Consider the following 16,733-nt stretch of genomic DNA (forward strand, 5'->3'; position numbering starts at 1 on the left):
GCTTACATTCAGCTTATCACTAGCACACCAACTTAAATTTTTTTTTTTAAGCAGGCTTAAAGCTAATGCTGAGTTTTCTCATTTAAATTAAAAGACTATCAAAAGGCCTAAACAGGCTGTAGAGAATATAATTAATGCTTAGGATCATGACATACCACTAGAAGTGTAGTATGTGTAGTGGTTTGACCTTGGCTGGTTGCCAAATGCCCACCCAGCTGCTCTTTCACTCCTACTCCTCAACAAGATGGGGGTGGGGTGGAGACAATAAGATAAAAAAAGCTTTTTCTTGGCATAGGTTGAGATAAAGACAGGGGGATCACCAATTACCTTCATGGGCAAAACAGACTCAACTTGGGGAAAATTAATTAATTTATTGTCAATTAAAATAGAGTTGGATGGTGAGAAACAGACAAAAACTAAAACACCTTCCCACTATCCCCTTTTACCCAGACTCAACTTTACTATTTCATTTCTGACTATTCTACTCCCTGCTCCCAAATGGTCAGTTATAACAGCCCCTCTCTGCTTCTCCTTCCTCCTCACACTTTTCCCCAGCTCCAGGATGTATCCTTCCTATGGGCTGCAGTCCTTTAGGATAAACCAGCTCCAGTGTGGGTCCCCTATGAGCTGCAGTTCCTGTCAGGACCCTGCTCCGGCATGGGCTCTCCATAGGCTGTAGTTTCTTTCAGAGAAATACCCACCTGCTGCAGTGTGGGGTCCTCTGTGGGCTGCAGGGTGGATATCTGCTCCAGCATGGCCCTCTCCAGAGGTTGCAGGGAAATACCAGCTCTACCGTGGTCTCTGCCGTGGGCTGCTGGAGAATCTCTGCTCTGCTGCCTGGAGCACCTCCTCTCCATCCTTCTCAGACATTGGTGTTTGCAGGGTTGTTTCTTGACCTTCTTTCCCACATCACTGCCGTGTGATGTTTTGTCCTTTCTTAACTATTTTTTCCCAGAGGTACCAACCACCAGCTTGGCTGCTGGGCTCAGCTGTGTCCTGCGGTGGGTCTGTTGGAGCTGTCTAGAACCAGCTGTGCCTGGCATGGGGCAGCTCCTGGCCTCCTCTTACAGAGGCCACCCCTGCAGCCAAAACCTTGCCACAGACACCCAATACAGAAAGCCATCCTGCTCTGCCTAAAACCCTTCAGTTTTCTGTTAGCTTATGCATATTGATGGCAGCTTGGTGTTTTTGTGTGTGTCTATTGGGCATTGTTTGATCTGAGAAAGTTCAGCATTTTATAAACGTGTGAAAGTACAGAGGAGTGTAAAATGGCATAGACAGAATCAAGACTGTGTGAGAGGAATGTTAGAGTGCTTTGCTTTTTACATTGCACCAGGGAAAACCTCGCTATCTCAAATGGCCTGGTGTGATTGCTGTCACTCATTGTCTCTTCACGCATATGTAACATCTGCTTGAAGTACCAGTTGGAACATGGCACACGACCATTTCCTTGTTTTGCCTTTCAGACCTCAGCTCAGCAGGCCTTGATGGGGACTATTAATACCAGTATGCATGCTGTTCAACAGGCACAAGCTGACCTTAGTGAAGTTGATAACCTACCACCGCTAGGGCAGGACATGGTGAGTTTTTCTAATCCCTCACAGAAATGGATCTTAATGCTTTGGGGTGTTCACAGATCAGTTTAGTTATTGTCCCTGAATCTAAAATGGTATCGCTAAAGCTTTTAAAATGGGATAAAAATTTTGTGCTCTCTTTAAGGAATTAATGTACAGTGTTCCACCTCACTCTAATCAGTCTTCTGAGATTAGATGTAGCAGACTTCCCTGCATACCATGTCTGCAATCCTATTTATTTCATATGCATATGTACAATTAAACGCGAACTATGGGCAATATTTATGGTGGGAGTGACTGCCTCCTGGACACTTGAAAAATAAGAACAAAATATGATTCTGTCATTCCTGATCCACATTAGGGCAGGAGGACAGATCAAGAGACTATTGCTTAGGGGGGGCTGTCGGTCAAGAGTGGTTAACCTTCATGGATGCACTGTTTGTGGCATTTACCTTGAAAGGGCAGCTGTTGAAATGTGATAGCAGTCCTGTAGTGAATGAGTCAGCAAAAGAAAATGTTTGCTTTCATATTTCACTTTAAGGGCTTGGTTGTTGTCCTCTGTTTCACTTTTAAAGGTTCATGAAGGAACGAGATATTTACATGGTATCTCCTTTTAGAGAACCTCACTGTAATCCTGAATTCTTGTTTTTGTTACTGCTCTTCAGGCATCGAGAGTATGGGTTCAGAACAAGGTTGATGAATCAAAACATGAAATACACTCTCAAGTTGATGCTATCACTGCAGGAACTGCGTCTGTTGTTAACCTTACAGCAGGTAAATTGCAAAGGGAAGGATTTCCTTGCAGTCTCCTAGTTATCAATCTAATTTAAGTAACATAGGGACTGAGTATGGGGCAGTTGGAGAAAAATTTTCTTCAGAATACCCCAATAGCTAAGTGCATTGACGTGCGGAACAAGCTTTCTGTCCCTCCCAACACAATTTTTGTATCTCCAGTTTATCCTTTGCACTAAAGGTATAACCATTGATGAAGATAAAATGTAGCTTGCTTATTCAACAAAGTAGAGTAGAGAGTGTTTACAAGGTTACTACAAAAAAGCATTATTGATCTGACAGTTGTTAAAGAGAGATGATGTGTTTATTGACAGTGGGTTTTTTTTCAGCAAACTACAAGTTGAAGGAGCTGCGAGTGACTTAAAGGGATCAATACTGTATTACCTTGGGTTCTTTCAATGTTGAAAGATAGCTGAAACTGTGGACTTCTCAGCAAATTGCATTGAATGAAGAGAAATTCTATTAGAAGATAAATTCTTGTAGAAGTAGTGTAGAAATTGGAGAAATTATAGCAGTCTCTAATTTTTTTAAAGTGACAATGAAATTACTTACTAAGCATTGCTTGGCTATCTTGAAATGTCTCTTTTGTCTCTCACCAGAGTGTAGCTTGTCGTAGCTGCCTCTTTCTCCTTTTTAACCACTAAAGCATTCTGATCATGAAAAAATATTTGCTCTCCAGGGGACCCAGTTGACACTGATTACACTGCTGTGGGATGTGCAATTACAACCATTTCTTCCAACCTCACTGAGATGTCTAAAGGTGTGAAACTGCTTGCTGCTCTCATGGATGATGAAGTTGGAAGTGGAGAAGACCTTCTGAAAGCTGCTCGAACATTGGCCAGTGCTGTCTCAGACTTGTTGAAGGCTGTGCAACCTACTTCAGGAGAGGTGAGTAAATGGAAACTTCTCAGGTTCCGTCTTTGAAGTGTATGGCTTTGGCTTTTTTGAGACATGTTAGCTTCTAAGCCTCACGTGCTCAGTGCCACATAATGTCTCCTGTGCAAGCAGTTCTTTTGACTACTTCTTATTCCTTCATCTGTCTCTGTCTTTATGCCTTTAAGGCTTGCACCTTTGTCGTGGTTTAACCTCAGTCGGCAACTGAGCACCACACAGCCGCTCGCTCACTCCCTCCCGCGGTGGGATGGGGGAGAGAATTGGAAGAGTAGAAGTGAGAAAAACTCATGGGTTGAGATAAAAACAGTTTAATAATTGAAATAAAATAATAACAACAATAATAACAATAATGTAATAATAATAATAATAATAATACACAAAGCAAGTGATGGACAGTGCAATTGCTCACCACCCGCCGACCGATGCCCAGCCAGTCCCCGAGCAACCGCCCCCCCCGCCAGCCTTACCCCAGTTTATGTACTAAGCACGATGTCCCATGGTATGGAATGTCCCTTTGGGCAGTTGGGGTCAGCTGTCCTGGCCGTGCCCCCTCCCAGCTTCTTGTGCACCTCCAGCCTTCTCAGTCGGTAGAGCATGGGAAGCTGAAAAGTCCTTGGCTAGTGTAAGCATTACCTAGCAACAACTAAAACATCGGTGTGTTATCAGCATTGTTCTGGTCCTAAATCCAAAACACAGCACTGTACCAGCTACTAGGAAGGAAATTAACTCTATCCCTGCCGAAACCAGGACAACCTTGATATTTGAACCTCTGTTATATGCAGAGGTTAATTGATCTGTGTAATAAATAGTTAATTTATCTGGATACTATATTCTTTTTTAGAAACAAATTTCAAACAGTACTATGACTCATTTTGATAGGAAGTGGAGAGAGACTCATTCTTTTTTTTTTTTCTTTACTATCTTTGTCTACTTTGACATACAAAATGAGAAGTTAATCCCTCTGTATTTTTTCCAGAAATGAGAGTAGTGCTGACCAGGATAGACTGTCTTGATCAGTTTATTGTTATGAGTTGGAGTCTGCAGTCAGTTTGCCTTAGATCTCTTCAGGTGTTTCTGTTTTGAAGAACATGAAATCTCCTGATGTTTCAGATCAGTTGGCATATTGACTGTCCATCCTTAATTATCCTTGGAGTTATTACAACAATGTCTATTCAAGTTCTTCAAAATTCCTTACACGTTCTCTGGGAGCACTTCAGATGAAAACCCTGAAATATGGGTGTGCAGTTGTGCATGTGGAAAAATAAAGATTTTTCCGAAGTATTTCTGTTCTGTAATTTTTTTTTAGCCGTATTGCTTGCAGGCTAATGCAGAAGTTCCTTGAGGAAATCTAAAATTCAAGTAAAGCTCATTTTCTTTGAATTAATGTATTTCATCATTATATTTTTCCAGCCTCGACAGACAGTTTTGACTGCAGCTGGAAGCATTGGGCAAGCAAGCGGGGAGCTACTGAGACAGATTGGAGAGAATGAAACAGATGAAAGGTTCCAGGTAATGAGGGGGTTTCTTGTCACTGTCAGAACTGTGCAGCTTTCTAATGAGGAGGCCTGCATAAAACCGGACTTCCCAAAGTGTGTTTAGGAAATGCTAGATTTGAAGTTTCTCAATGCTAATTGAGGTTAATGCATTATGAAATTGTTTTTAATTACACAGTTACAGAGTGCTGATTTCATAGGAACCCTACTTCATTCTGTGCATCATACAGGTGCTTTCTTGCTTCATGGAGAGCTGTTTGCAGTGTACTCCCCTCAGTGTTTAAAATGCATGGCTCGTGCTATTTTCATACTGGTCAGACTCTTGCTTTTCAAATTCTACTCTGCTTTTTACTTTCACCACTGCGTTCGTCACTGGCTTCTTTTATGGTGACTTTCAGTACCTCAATTTTGCATGGATAATATCTTTTATAGCTTTCCTGTAGGATGTGGAACTGTCACTCTGTTTTACAGATGGAAAATTTGGAATGGAAGTCCAGAGATCTGCTAATTTGAGATACCCTATGACCTGTTGATCTCTCAAATTCTTGACATTGTGTCACGCTTGATATGCTTGAATCACAGTTCCCATTTGCTTCAGTTGCAGCACAGGGCAAGTTATATCTCAGTGCCAAGTCAGACACAGAAAATAAGGAACAGCAAACAACTTACTTTTAAAAACTCTGCCTATCTTCACTAGGTACACTGTGTCAGATCCAAGATTATGATTGAGTTTTCCAGGGGGACATGCGTAGTCTTAATCAATTGTTCTGAATGCCATAGGGATTTTGTGGGAAGCAGTGTATTTAAACTTGCACAGGCACACAGACAACTTCAATCCTTGTCTTTCCTCATGTTTCACTGTCTTTGCAAACTAATGACCTATTATGCCATTTATTTATGAAGAATGTATGAATGTTTATTAATAAATAACGAGTATTTCTTCTCATTAAACGTAGTGGTTTTCACATAAGTGCTTGCTGTGTCTGTATGTATGCATGTAAACCAAAAGTTTACGCAATCTTTTGGTAAACTGAGTAGAAGAAAATTATTGTATTACAAACATAAATTCTTTAAGATGATTAGAATTATCAAATCATAATGCTGTATGACTTAATAACAGTGTTAGCTATTAGCAGTTTAAAACCATTGTTCTTAAATGCTCTCTTAAAAGCATGTCTGGATTTTTTCACTCAATGCCAAGAAAAGCTTTGCACCAGAACCAAGGGGAAGTAATTTACAGCAACAGATAGACCTCTGGAGCGCACTGTATGCAAGATGTTTGTTAATATAACTTACAGGCCACTTTAAAGACTTGATCTGCTAGTAAATCTGTCTGCAAGTTTCATCAGAGTTCTCATTTGTATTCCTAGTTAGTATGTATGTAGCCCTCTCTTTCTTGGGTAAGAGAAAGAACCTAAACATTCTGATAAGTGCTATGGAGTGTTGGAGAACGGGGGTAAGGAGAGGGATGGTTTATCATGCCTTCATATCCGAAAAACAAAATGAAAATTAGTGTTGTTAATTTTTGAAATCCAAGATTTTCTTTCTGCTGTGAAGTTAAAATTATGCATAAGTGTATCTGTAGTATCTTTTTACAGGAAAGCCAGGTCATATTAACAGTACAGGCATTAGGAAGACTCCATCCCATTAAAAAACTGAAGTATACGGAAGGTAGCATTTTAAGTGGGAAAATGGGAAGAAATTTTCTGAACTTTTTCATTGCAGGAATTAACACATGAGTATGTTTTCGTTTTGCAGTTTCAGAGTTAACTATGTTATTTTCGTATGAGGGAAAATGTTCTGGAATTAAGACCTGGTTTGAGTTATATTTTGGAGCAGTAATATGTAGGGCTATATTTACATCATGGACAAGGAAATATTGTGATTGGAAATGACATTTTCAAAAACGGAGTGGCAGTTGTCGTTACTGTTAAGCACAATTAAATACTTGAATTTAGTATTAACTCAAGTATTGTCTGTCCTCAGCATTTTGCTCCTTGAGGTTGTCATCCCTATTGCAGATATTTATCACGTTTAGTGGTGAACTCTAGATGTTTTTGTACTAGTAGCGTATTCTCAGAAAGTGAAGATAACCACATGGCAATTTGGGACATAAATTTGTTCTTATGGACTCTGAGCCAATTGAAAATTTGACAGTCCATACTTGTTCAGTCCAGTAACTTGATAATGTAAATAGAGAAGTGGTTGTACTGAGAACAGAAAAAAGTTTTGATACAGGAGAGTGTCTTACCTTCAGGAGACTTGATCTTACTATAAACAAAGTATATACTTTTTTCTTCATAAGACTGAGTTTTCCCTTTATTTTGCCAGGATGTTCTGATGAGTCTGGCCAAAGCTGTTGCAAACGCTGCTGCCATGTTAGTGCTGAAGGCCAAGAATGTAGCACAGGTCGCTGAGGATACAGTCCTGCAGAACAGGGTCATTGCTGCTGCTACACAGTGTGCACTCTCTACTTCCCAGCTTGTGGCTTGTGCGAAGGTGAGGCTAGCAGTGTTCATGAGGTGGCAAGGCATCGTTTTGAGTGTATGCTTCTGTGTATTTCCAACGGTCTCAGGCAATATACTGTGTTAATATCATAGCTCTAGATTTATGTAATATCGAAGTTGTTGATTAATAAATTGTCACCCATAACAGTGGCAGTCAGGAGCCCAGAGGATGTGAGGTGTTGCTGTAATCTGCAGAGAAGGTTCCGCAGATAACAGAGCCCATCTGATGAATTACTAATATTGATAAAATAAAAAAGTAAAAAATATTAGTTCAAGAAGCACAGCTTGCCTGGGGGACTATGTAAGTTTTCTAACAAAGCCTAGAATTAGGATGGGTTCACCTCATCTAAAGCTAAATAGTTAAAAGTTGGGATTCTTGCTGAAAATAAAATCAAGTTGGTGATCATTGGTTTTAAATATACATGCACTAATTTACAGCAGGCCAGTCGTTTTAACAGCTCCATTGCTTTTGGCCAAGTACTGATTCTGAGTCTAAGCAAATTACAAAGGAGTTGAGATCAGACTCAAATTCTGAAGTCTGCAATTGGAGCATTACACCTTCTGCAGCCCTTTTTGTCTTAAAAAGAAATAAATAAAATATTTAATTTAAAAAAATTAAACAGTTCACATTTCCTACTTGGACGTTGCTTTTGAAGTCTGCAGTGTCATCTTTTGCAGGGAAATGGGTATTCAACTGTTGTGAAATGTCCGGAAGGTTTATATTAAAATTAATAGCCAATATTAGGTATTAAATTTTTGATATTTTCTTCTTTATTTCTCTGGCTACAAGGGCTTTTTGTAATGCATATATATGAATTTTCATTATTTGGACTTGATGTTCTTACTGCCCATGAGTTTCTTCAATGTGGCATAAGACACCCAGTGGCATCCTGTTTTCCTTGTAAGATACGCACAGTTTTCCCATTGCTAAAAGCTGTCCGGATATGCTGAACAAAATGGGGGAGGGTTGTTTCTAATCTGTAGATTACAGGGTTTATTACTTGTCTTGTGGCTTCAGAAGTAGAATGTTGTTTGGCTTGTGTCAAGCACTACTTTTATTTAAACAAACAAACAAAAGGCTGATATAAGAAGGCTTTACAGGACCAGTTCCAATTAAGATTTCATTTTCTTTGGAATTCCAGGGTACAGAAGTTACTCTGGAGGAGTTTGGCCCATGCCTGCCCTCCAGAACCACTGTCTAGCGTTTTCTCAGTTCAGTAGCTGCTGAAGAAGCATGAAACAAGGTGGGGCCCTCCATTCTCAGAATCTGAGTTGAGATTAAATTAACGATACGCAGAGCCCAGATTCCTAATCTAGATGTCTGAAGCTACCTATTTAAATACTCACTTTCAGGGTTTTCTGTCTAGGGAAAATAGATAAGTTAAAGATTGAAAACTAACGTAGTAGGTGTTTCACTTGTTAGAAGTTAGGAAATTTGCAAAGAAGCCTTTTCTAAATCCTTTGTGTCCTTTCCCTGTGCAGGTTGTGAGTCCCACCATCAGCTCTCCAGTGTGTCAGGAACAGCTGATTGAGGCAGGGAAACTGGTAGACCGTTCAGTGGAGAACTGTGTGAGGGCTTGCCAGGCTGCCACAGATGACACTGAGTTATTGAAGCAGGTCAGTGCAGCTGCCAGCATTGTCAGCCAAGCCCTGAATGACCTCTTGCAGCATGTCCGCCAGTTTGCAAGCAGGGGAGAGCCCATTGGACGCTATGACCAGGCTACGGATACCATCATGTGTGTCACAGAAAGTATTTTCAGTTCAATGGGAGATGCTGGTAAGTTTCTCTAATGGACAGTAGCTTTCCATGGTTCAGAGATGTGCACATTTCAAATAATGCAAGTAAAAAACCTTCTCTGAAATGTACTGTGCTTCTAGGCTAATGCTGTCGTGATGGGTAGTCATTCAACCCATAATATTAAATCAGCAAAATGCACATATCTGTGTACTAGATAGAATGACTATTCTGTGAAAACAATCAATATCATGCTAAGGGATCACTGTTGTATTTTGCCTGTTTTCTACCACTGCGTCACTTCAAGAATACTTCCCAGTGATTGATTTCATTATGCTTAGATTTTGTGGTAGGTTTTGAAACTTACTTTTGCTTTTTCATATGGTGTTTCTAAAATGTGCAGCTTCTAGAATGAACCAAAACTTGAGATGCCTAACATTTAACTGATCCAACATGAATTTTTGGTAAAGAACCAGTAAATTACTTAGAATGATGAAATTTCAATAGTTATAAATGTTATGAGGTAGAACACCATGAAGGGGCAGTATCAACTTGAAATGAAGACAATTCATGGAAAGTTTAAAATGGGATCAGTTTTTGAAAGCAGTTACGGTGAATAGTATGGTTTTCGTCTTTTCTGTTGTGTTATATAAACACAAGGCCAGGAAAGTAAATATTTCAGTCACAGCTGTATTCATGTTACAGCTGATATCAACAAACTAATGTTTTCTTGTAGAGTCATCTTAGTTGTTACCTTTAAGAGGTAAAACTTTGAGATGCTTGTCTTCTTAAGGAACTGTCATTTCAGCTGTGCAGCACTCTTCTAGAGGAACATGTCCAGGGAAATAATTAGTGAAATTTTCAGTGTATTTTGACTCTAGAATCTTCTTTATGCGAAATCTGACTGATTACATTTTTTACAAGATGCACAGGAATGTTTGCTAAACCACTTCTAATCTTCCAATTGAAAGCTGTGGAAAAAGTTTTCTAATGCTCTGTAGCTATCCTAAGGAATTTGATTACTGGAGATGTGCACAAGAAAGCATGTCAAGTTTTATGTCTAGCTGTCACTTGTGATTCAGCTTCTGTACAGAAGGATGCAGTAAAAGAGATGATCTTGGATAGCATTTATTTTCTGTTCACAGTCAAATATCTTGTTGTGCAATACTTAGTTTTTAGTAGAAGGCATTCAGATTCCATTCGGTGTTTCCAACTTACCATTGCACTCCTGTGGTCGCAATTTTAACAGCAAAGAGACTCTGGCTTGTGACTGCTGTATTATTGCTCAAGCAGGTTCTGTTTAATTTACTAGCTTAATGCTGTAAGAAATGGCATTTAAAGGGATTTTTTCAAGCGGAATATTTGGACTGGGAGCTGAGTTAGCCGTTACTGATAAAAATTTTTATTGCAAAATTGCGTACTGTGGGAAATAGTTGATACAGCTAGAAACTTTAATTTTTTTGCCTATACCTGACCAAAGGAGCCTGGTAAGAAGGCATTTAATTCTGAAGCCCACAAGTCACCCTTACACATGAAAAAATGCTGCTTTCATTTTCTTTCCCATGATTTTTTAAGAGCATTTGAAAAAAATGAGGCCTTAGACCCAAACATGTCTTACTTGGTTTGATAATCTAAAGAAAGCCAAAGACTTTATGTGTTCAAGACTATTATGTAAGAGTTCAAGTGTATGTTTTAGTGACCACATGAATTTGCACTAGAAAGGGTATGTATCCACTTCAGAAGCATTGCTCTTTCATCTCTGTGCTTCACCATGACCAGAACATGACTCCAATATCTTAAATATACACCTTATTTTTGTCCGAAACCACCTAATTGGTGCTGAGTCTCTTCTGACAGAGTTCTTAATTTAGTTTGTATTAGACGGAAGATAATTCCTGAAGAGAACTTTACCAAAAGAAGCATAGGTGAAAGATGGGTAATTTTTATTAAAGGAGTGAAATCTTGACTGTAATTTGAAAGCAAAATTATTAGTCTTCACTGGGCCAGGAGTTTCCCTGAACTGTATATTCAAAATTACCTTAAAGTATTGATTTTTGGTTTTTGTCTTGCTATCTAGAATGCAAATACTAGCTTTTTTCTTAATCTCCACTGTAGCAGTTTCCTTCATTTATGTTGCGATCCAAGATTTTGTTTATGAAGCTTCTAAGTTATGAACTATTTGTGTATCATTTTCAAGTCAAAAGAATACTTCAGCAAATGTAACTTTATTTTCATCTTGTTGAGATGACTTTTGAAACCGAAACTGAAATGCAGAGAGAAGGAAAGAAAAAATATAATTGTGTACCACAGGTGAAATGGTACGGCAGGCCAGGGGAACGGCGCCCACCATGAGGTCAGATGCTGAAGCAGAAATCGACATGGACAACTCTAAGAAGCTTCTGGCTGCTGCAAAGCTCCTGGCAGATTCTACAGCCCGCATGGTTGAAGCTGCAAAGGTACCAGGAAAATGAACTAACTGTCAGCTTAAAATTTTATGGTTATACACAAAGAAGAGATGCTGTGTGGGCTATTATAGATAGGATCTGGCTGATAGTAGAGAGAAATTTTCTTATCCTGTAAATGTTCTGCATTTAATGACTTATCCTAGGTACATTCAGAAAAAACAATTTATTAGTCACCTGTTTTTTTTTGTTTTAAAAACCCTTCTTGCACTGCTTTGCTCACCTGTGTGCAGGGTGGTTATGACTCAAGCCATCTAGGGCATTTACCGCCAGCCGTAACCGCTGTGATGCAAAGTCTTGTACCAGTCTACCAATACAGATGGAACAACAAACCCATAGCAATCCCGTACAAACACCTCTTACAAAAGCCATTAACAAAACAGCTCTGCCTCTGTTTGTCTTAGGAACAGTTTCTTCCACCTGGGGAATCTTACCTGTGCTGTTTCCCCCCAGCCCCTGTTCTCACAAGTGAGGCAAATATCTAACCTTTTCTTTCCTTTCTGTGCTGGAAACCTATTTAAATCCACTAGGGAGGAATATGTTCTTTGAATTGTTTCCCAGATCCTGTACTTAAATGATTTTTTTACAGATCAGGACCAGTCATTCTGCTAGAGCTCTATAAGGCCCATATGCCTGCCACAGAGCATATCCTTGTCTTTCCAGTACTTCCTCAGCTTCAAATGGAGAAAACCTACTGTGTTAAATCCCAAGGTTTGGACTGCAGTTACTGAAAGGCATATTGAATTGGGAATTTTAAAACCTGTTTTTTTTCAAAACCTACATTCATATAATCAAAGTACGTTATTACAGATCATAGTGGAAGCAGTTTACAAAGGCTTTTTTCCCAAGCACGTAAAGTAGTATATGAAGCAAACGTTCAACTCCCTTCCTCAAACTGCCTAACATATACAGTAACAACCTTGCACTAGCAATAAGTTTTCTGCTTCAAAGTCTTGTAACATTTTAATGTTCTTCTAACTTTGGTTAAGATAATATAAGAAAAATAAAGGTTGATGTAGCAGACAGTGTCTGGAGCTACAGCCTTGATATTCATCTACATTTTCTCCAGGAGCTTTTACTGAGGCTCATGTTTTTTGCTCTGAAATTTTGTGCAGGGAGCTGCAGCCAATCCTGAAAATGAGGATCAACAGCAGCGTCTGAGAGAAGCAGCAGAGGGACTGCGGGTTGCTACAAATGCTGCTGCACAGAATGCTATCAAGAAGAAAATTGTCAATAGATTAGAGGTTGGAAACTAGATATTGTTGAATTTTTCAGTTTACTCCATTTTGAGAATTAGTATCTGTAGATAATTTCAAGCAAGTAGGAATGCATATTTCAGGAAAAGTGCTAAGCATAGAATGATAGCACTGTAAGCTCAGTTCCAGAGTACAAGGCTTGGAATTAGAGATCCCAGCATATGATACCATAATCCTCAAAACTGAGCAACTTGTATCACTGATGTAGTAAGCTGGTGAAAGAATTTGACTCAGAAGGCATTTGATGGTGGCTTAGTCATAAAATTAGAACAGCTGAGGTTTCAAACAGCAGAGCTGAAACTACTTCTTTATTGTTTTAATTTATCTGTATGATCTGTCATTTACACACAATATCTTTTGGGGTTTTTACTAGTATATCTGCCAGAGTTTCATGTAAATTTCTTTACAAGGGTATGTTGAATTGCACCATATCCAATTAAACTGGAAAGTTATTCAGAGAATCAAAAGAAGCAGAAATGAAAGTGGAAAGATACATCGTAGCTGGTAGCACAGCCAAGGGGGAGGAAGGCAATTTACTATGCACTAAGGATAAAATATCTCTGAAGTTTGTCTTGTAGGCAAGGTTTGATCTTCCCATTCTCAGCTAAAATGTAGGAAAGACAGATTAAAAAAGAAGCCTTTCATAATTCCTAGTTTCTAACTGTGGTTTTACAGTAGTCTGATTCAAGTGCAATGAGATTAGACAAACAAGGAGTTCTAAGTAGGTAACTATGTTCCAGAAGTGCATTTAAGTTACTGTATCTGGCTAGAACGAAAAATCAGGAGTATTTCAGGAAATAAAGGCTGATGTCTCAATTTTCTAGCTGCATGCAAGAAAGCTTTATAGAAAGGACCTTTTTTGTTTTGCTGCTATAACATATACTGCCTTACAAAGGAGTGAAATGCGTAATGATGAGAATGAACTTCATGCTTGGTTGTATTTAGTCGGCCAATTAAAGGAAAGAATTATATAACATGTTGGAATACCTTGGATAAATTGTTCAATTTTTAATTTTGGAATAGGGAGAGGTTGATAATAAGATTCTTAGATATTTGAAGAAGGTCTTCTCAGTGCTTTTAGACTCAGTAATACCAGTATTTTGTACCCCTGCATCATTTTAGTACCATTGCTTTTGCCATAGAGCAATCTTAGTAGTTGTTGTTGGCTCCCTTGAGTCTTTGGTCAGAGGTGTTAATGTAGCAGTGTGAAGCACTATATGTACTTTGCCTGTTTTCTCTGGCCTTCTTTGTAAGGAGCTAATTGATTAGACCATTTCTGCTCTCTGTAATTGACTTCTTTTGGTCATATTGCAACCTAAGCTATGAAGGAGTAAGAGCTTAGAATCCTTCTAGTTCCACCTTTTTCTTTATTGGCAAGTTAGAGGTGGATAATAGTGTTCACCTCATTTTCATCTTGAGAGAAGAGCAATACTGAGTTTCCTTAAGACAAATCAAATTGATCAAGGGATATAATGTATTAATATGTCAAAGTTGTTACTGTCAAAGTTACCTATAATATGTATTTCATCCTCTGAATTACTCAAGACTCTTTCTACTGATTTAATTCTGTTTCTTTTTCTCCAAAGATTGCAGCTAAACAAGCTGCAGCTGCTGCTACTCAGACTATTGCAGCTTCTCAGAATGCAGCTGTTTCAAATAAGAACACAGCAGCCCACCAGCAACTTGTGCAGAGCTGTAAGGTAAACATATCACAACCTACTGACAATAACTCTTGAACTCTGCTTTATGGGGAACTGAAGATCACCTTCTATAATAATACTGTTGCAACCTCAAAAGAAGATTTAAAAAGAAAACCACAACCAAAACCACCACCACACACATTCATCTGTATGGATTCTGGAGAACCCTCATTTATTGTATTATCCATAGTTTGCATGCATTACTGTGTGGAGAGCTTTGAAAAGCGGAGCTACGCACTTGCCTGTTACAAATACCCCTGCAAACACCTTTCTAGAAAGGATGGACAGGCTTATATACCTCAGCATGTATCTGTTGAGTAACAACAAATTCACCTGAAGTGCTTTAAGTAAAAATTTTGTTGCTAATCAGTCAGCAGCACTGTATATGCAGAGCTATGCTAGAAGCACTGTGTGGAGGGGTCTGGTTGCTCAGAAATTTGTACACTGGCAAGAAGTCTTGGCCATGCGTTCAGCACATGAATGTGCTTTTCAGCAGGTGAGTAGCTCTGTGATCATCAAAACAGGCTGTTGAATGATACATGCAGTGAAATGGGACTGAGGTCTGCTATGGAATAAAGGTAACGTTTGAATTTTCCACAACGAGGGATGGAGTAGCAATAGTGATTTATACTATAATGGAGTGAAATCCTTATTTAATGTATGGGTTAAATAATTAGTTATATAACTAATTATATATTACATAACAACACTGATCCTGCTATTCTGATGTTCAGCCTACAAGCAACTGGAGCCTTAAATGTCACTGTAAAAAATAAGTTATAGACTTACTATGGGGTTAACATGATTCCTAGCTTGAAGTTAAAACTGCCAAGACCGCAGATTTCAAGGTATGCCTGAAGTCAAGCACATTTTTATAGTTCTAAGCTAGAATTCCGAGTCTAATGGGAAGCTGTTCTCTCTTGTGTTTAAGCTACATTTGGCAGCTTAATTTCTAGCTCTGACTAATGTTGCTTCAGGGTTTTTAAAGAAACTGCATTTAAACAAAAAATTGAAAAAGACAATAGAATGCAAAAGGGTTTTCTTCTGGATGGAAGAGCAGTTATGTGGGGAACGAGAACAAAACCATTAAAGAAGGCATCGTTAAAAGCCACACTAGCATTCAGTAATTATTTCTTGTCACAGTGGTATTCCTAAGAAATGTTGGAATTAAATAAAGTAGCTCAAGTACATCTCAAGATTGTGTTGTAGGCAGCTGCTATTTCAGTATGAATTTAAAAAAAAAACCAACTGAATCACTGTATTGTTTACAGTTCATTCTAATTTGATCTTGATGATGATTTACTAGATAGCAGAGAAAATCTGATACCTACTCTTTTACTTTTTTTTGGGGAAAAAAAAATTAGTATTGCACTGCTGAAATGTTACTGTGAAATGGATGGACAAGGAGCATGAATCTGGGCAGTCCAGGAATAAAGTTTTAGCAATACACAATTCAGAATGCTGCAGCCATACTATAAAGTTTGCATTGTTAGAAGTCAAGAAAAAGTAGGCTGAGGTGCTTGTGTGTAAAAGGCAACGTTAATCTGAAAGCAAGACATTCTGTTGAATAATCTGTCATCTCCACTGCTGGTATTTGAACATGCAAAGGAAGTAATTCAAAGTACTTTGTGTACATAATTTTGCAGAAAAATCTTAGATTGTCTTGTAGGATCTTTAAACTAATGAGTACCTTGAATAAAGATTTCTTAAGTAAAAGTAGAATGTCTCAGAAAAATCTTATCATATATTAATTTAGTTCCATGGAGTCCTAAACAAATTCTGTGAAGGCACAAGAGTATTGTACCTGTGAATGCTACAGGTTGTCTTTAAGGTGGGTGGGGAGAGGGCTTGCTTTAGTGTCAGAGGGTTTGGAGTTTTTATTTATCTACTAAAAGCTTCTCCCTTTGTTTATTGTAGAATGTTGCAGACCACATTCCTCAGTTGGTGCAGGGTGTAAGAGGAAGTCAAGCTCAGGCAGAAGACCTCAGTGCCCAGCTTGCCCTAATAAATTCCAGCCAGAACTTCCTTCAGGTGAAGTGAATCAATCGCTGTAGTAGATTCCATCAGAGCAAAAAGCATATTTTAGTGCTGTATGTTTTTATTTGTGATAAATAAGCAGTAAACTGTTAAGAACCATGTAAAGAAGTTCATCACTGACTGTGAGCCGTAGCTAAGGAGAATTTAGTTCCTCAGGTCAGATGGCTGAAATATGTTGAATCTGTGGAGAGTGAAAACTGCCAAAATCGAGGATAAAATTAACAAGAAAACTAAAGTGTATGGAGAAGAAACATTCATTGCTGTGGCACTTGCCTTCTGGGAA

The 16,733-nt window shown here is 38.7% G+C and overlaps 1 protein-coding gene across 1 annotated transcript in view; it reads left to right on the forward strand.

Moving 5' to 3' along the window:
• The window catches only part of TLN2 (talin 2), a 175,042-nt gene that overhangs the window by 76,913 nt on the left and 81,396 nt on the right, over positions 1–16,733 (forward strand). The window contains exons 15-24 of the mRNA XM_009330049.1: positions 1,467–1,580; positions 2,240–2,348; positions 3,046–3,254; positions 4,671–4,769; positions 7,085–7,252; positions 8,743–9,037; positions 11,306–11,451; positions 12,573–12,701; positions 14,300–14,413; positions 16,331–16,444. Of these exons, the coding sequence (XP_009328324.1) occupies positions 1,467–1,580; positions 2,240–2,348; positions 3,046–3,254; positions 4,671–4,769; positions 7,085–7,252; positions 8,743–9,037; positions 11,306–11,451; positions 12,573–12,701; positions 14,300–14,413; positions 16,331–16,444 (1,497 nt within the window). The remainder of the gene's footprint in view (positions 1–1,466; positions 1,581–2,239; positions 2,349–3,045; positions 3,255–4,670; positions 4,770–7,084; positions 7,253–8,742; positions 9,038–11,305; positions 11,452–12,572; positions 12,702–14,299; positions 14,414–16,330; positions 16,445–16,733) is intronic.

Source organism: Pygoscelis adeliae, unplaced genomic scaffold, assembly GCF_000699105.1.
Source record: "Pygoscelis adeliae isolate BGI_AS28 unplaced genomic scaffold, ASM69910v1 Scaffold298, whole genome shotgun sequence".
NCBI lineage: Eukaryota > Metazoa > Chordata > Aves > Sphenisciformes > Spheniscidae > Pygoscelis > Pygoscelis adeliae.